Below are 2,500 nucleotides of genomic sequence, written 5' to 3'. Positions count from 1 at the left end.
ACAGTTACTTGACTTTAAACAAACAATACATTCTTTATAAACTATTTATTGAAAGTGTAATTCTGCTTGTTTTGAACGGTTGCCTCCGTCATGTGACGACTTTCATGTGATTAAAGAATAAATTGTGTTTCTGTTCTTGTCTGATGCTCACAACATCGTGAGCATCTCACTCTTCTGTTTTTTCCTCAGTTTTGTTTGTTCTTGCAGAAAATTAATTTGATGTGACATTTCAAACCTCTGCTGCCACCCTGTGGTCAAACTGTGTCACTGCAGCCTCTCACAGCTGAACATGCTGCTCTGTTGTCTGTTCAACAGCTGACAGCTTTCACTCTGAAGACAAGTGAGGACCACACAAACTGAAGACATCCAGTTAATGACTGAACTGTGAAGTGTCCATGTCTGGAAGCATCGTGGAGTTAACATATGATAATACAACAGTCTCATGTACATTAATTATTAACAATAATAATAATAATGCATAATAATAATAAATACATAAATAAATAATAACAATATGCAATAAATAATAACAATAATAATTAAGACATAAATAAATAATTATAATAATAATATCATCTCTTATGTGATAATAGTTATTTCCACTGGATCAGATCAGATTTTAGTGATTTTATTGCTTCGTTTGTGAACAAAATATCAGAAACACAGTCTTCGATTATTTATCAGTTTTCCAGATCTCACACAAACATGTTGTGTTTCTGCTTCTGGGGGCCGCGGGTCTCTTTGGGGAGGTTTGTTCATCGAATGATTGACAGGGCTGATGATATCGTGACATCACTGATGAGACTGTAGACACACAGTGTGACACAACGTGCCAGTGAAAACTCAGGTGTTAACGTCCTCTCTGAAATGTGTTCTTTCATTTTCTGGAAGCTTCTTCATCACAACGTAGATATGTTGTGTTTTAGTGTAGAAGATTGTAACTCAACCGCGACACCCTCACGTCACCAGGTGCAGGTAGAGCGTCATAGTTTAAGGCGTAAGGCCGGTGACCATGCTGCTGTATGAGAGGAGCTGGGACTGAGAATGTGTTGAAAAGTCTAGAAATTTCCTGAGAAAGGTTTTGACTGTGAGTCTGTGAACAGTCCATGACTCCTTCTTGATCATCTGTGTGTTTTATTGTGGAGGGGTGCTTGGTTTCCTGCTGCCTTGTCTCGTCCTCCTCTCACATTTGTTCACATCTCTCATCACTCTCCTCCTCTTCCTCTGGTATGGTGGTGAAGTCCTGGACCACGACTCTGGGCAGCACCACCTGCTGGGTGTTGGACATCTGAACATCAGAGTTCCTCTGCATCTCAGCTCGTCGATCTGCAGGAGGAGACGCCGGCTGGTGTTTCCTGTACTGCACCAAACTGCAGCTCTTCACAACGATGGCGATCACGTTCTTGCCCATCATGATCCCAGACACCCGGATGTCCCCGTATATCAGCAGGTTTCCTCCGCGGATCAGCAGGGTGATGACGTTGATGGTGGCCAGGCTGAGGATGGGGTAGAGCATCATTTTGTGCGGGACGATGTTCACCCCCTGCATGCTGATCTCACTCAGAGAGACGCAGGGCAACACCAGGAGAAGGATGTAGCAGTAGAAAAACATCAGTCCCTCCACCCACAGGGGGAGCCCTTCCCTCTGAAGCTCCCACAGGTTGGCCTGAACGTCTACAACGTCCAGGAGGTCCACCACCACCCAGAACAAACGACTACGGATCTCTTCTCTTTTCTTATACGGCCGTAAGTACTCCAGATGATCTATCGCTGCCAGAGTTATGAACACGATGGGCATGCAGACCGACAGCAGCAGAGTCAGAGCTCTCCTGGACACACCCGAGTCTGTCACCTCTGCATCTGCACTCACATCCTGAGTCTTGTAGTTCTGATACACGAAGTACACCTTGATCTCCAGAATGAATATGTAGAAGAACCAGAGGATCATGGCGTAGCCTCGCCTGGCCGTGTGCACCTCCGACCCGGCCAAGACGGCAACGTATCGCAGCACAATGAGGAAACACGCGTCTCCAGCCAGCACGGTGACGCACACGCCGATCCTCCTGGGACCAGGATTCTGGTCCACCAGGTAGGCGTCCATCAGGGCCAGGCTGGTCACGATGAGGACTGCCGTCAGGCAGACGTGGGGCTTGTTAGCAGCGGGTCGAGAGGGAACCATTGCTGGTCAAGTTTTTAAAGAGGCAAGAACAAACAGCTGCAGTTCCTCTAATGACCACTAGATGCTGCTCCAAGAAAGAGTCTCAGTTTGATTGTGGTTACCAACTCAGGTAAGCCTCCAACAACACAACCCATCCTGCTCCGGCCGTGCTCGTTTGAACTGATATTCAAATGGATGTTATCTAAAGCTGCAGCAAGGAACTTTTATTTGTTGTTGATTCTGGCGCCCCCTGTGGACAAGCGATGACGATGGTGAACTTTCTTTAGTGCCGTACCTCCAGACTACAGAGCAGCTTCTCTCTTCAGGCTGTGAGACGCCTCA

The 2,500-nt window shown here is 46.4% G+C and overlaps 1 protein-coding gene across 1 annotated transcript; it reads right to left on the bottom strand.

The window, feature by feature from the left end:
- Positions 1–1,183: 1,183 nt before the first annotated feature.
- LOC311271307 (transmembrane protein 121-like) lies at positions 1,184–2,179 on the bottom strand (the record flags this gene model as incomplete). Its single annotated transcript, XM_084376920.1, has 1 exon — positions 1,184–2,179. One exon carries the CDS (start codon positions 2,177–2,179, stop codon positions 1,184–1,186), a length of 996 nt encoding a protein of 331 aa, XP_084233046.1.
- Between the last annotated feature and the right edge of the window lie 321 nt (positions 2,180–2,500).

This window comes from Pagrus pagrus, assembly GCF_965226575.1.
Source record: "Pagrus pagrus genome assembly, chromosome: 2".
In the NCBI taxonomy this organism is placed as follows: domain Eukaryota; kingdom Metazoa; phylum Chordata; class Actinopteri; order Spariformes; family Sparidae; genus Pagrus; species Pagrus pagrus.
This window is presented reverse-complemented; position numbering and strand designations above follow the sequence as displayed.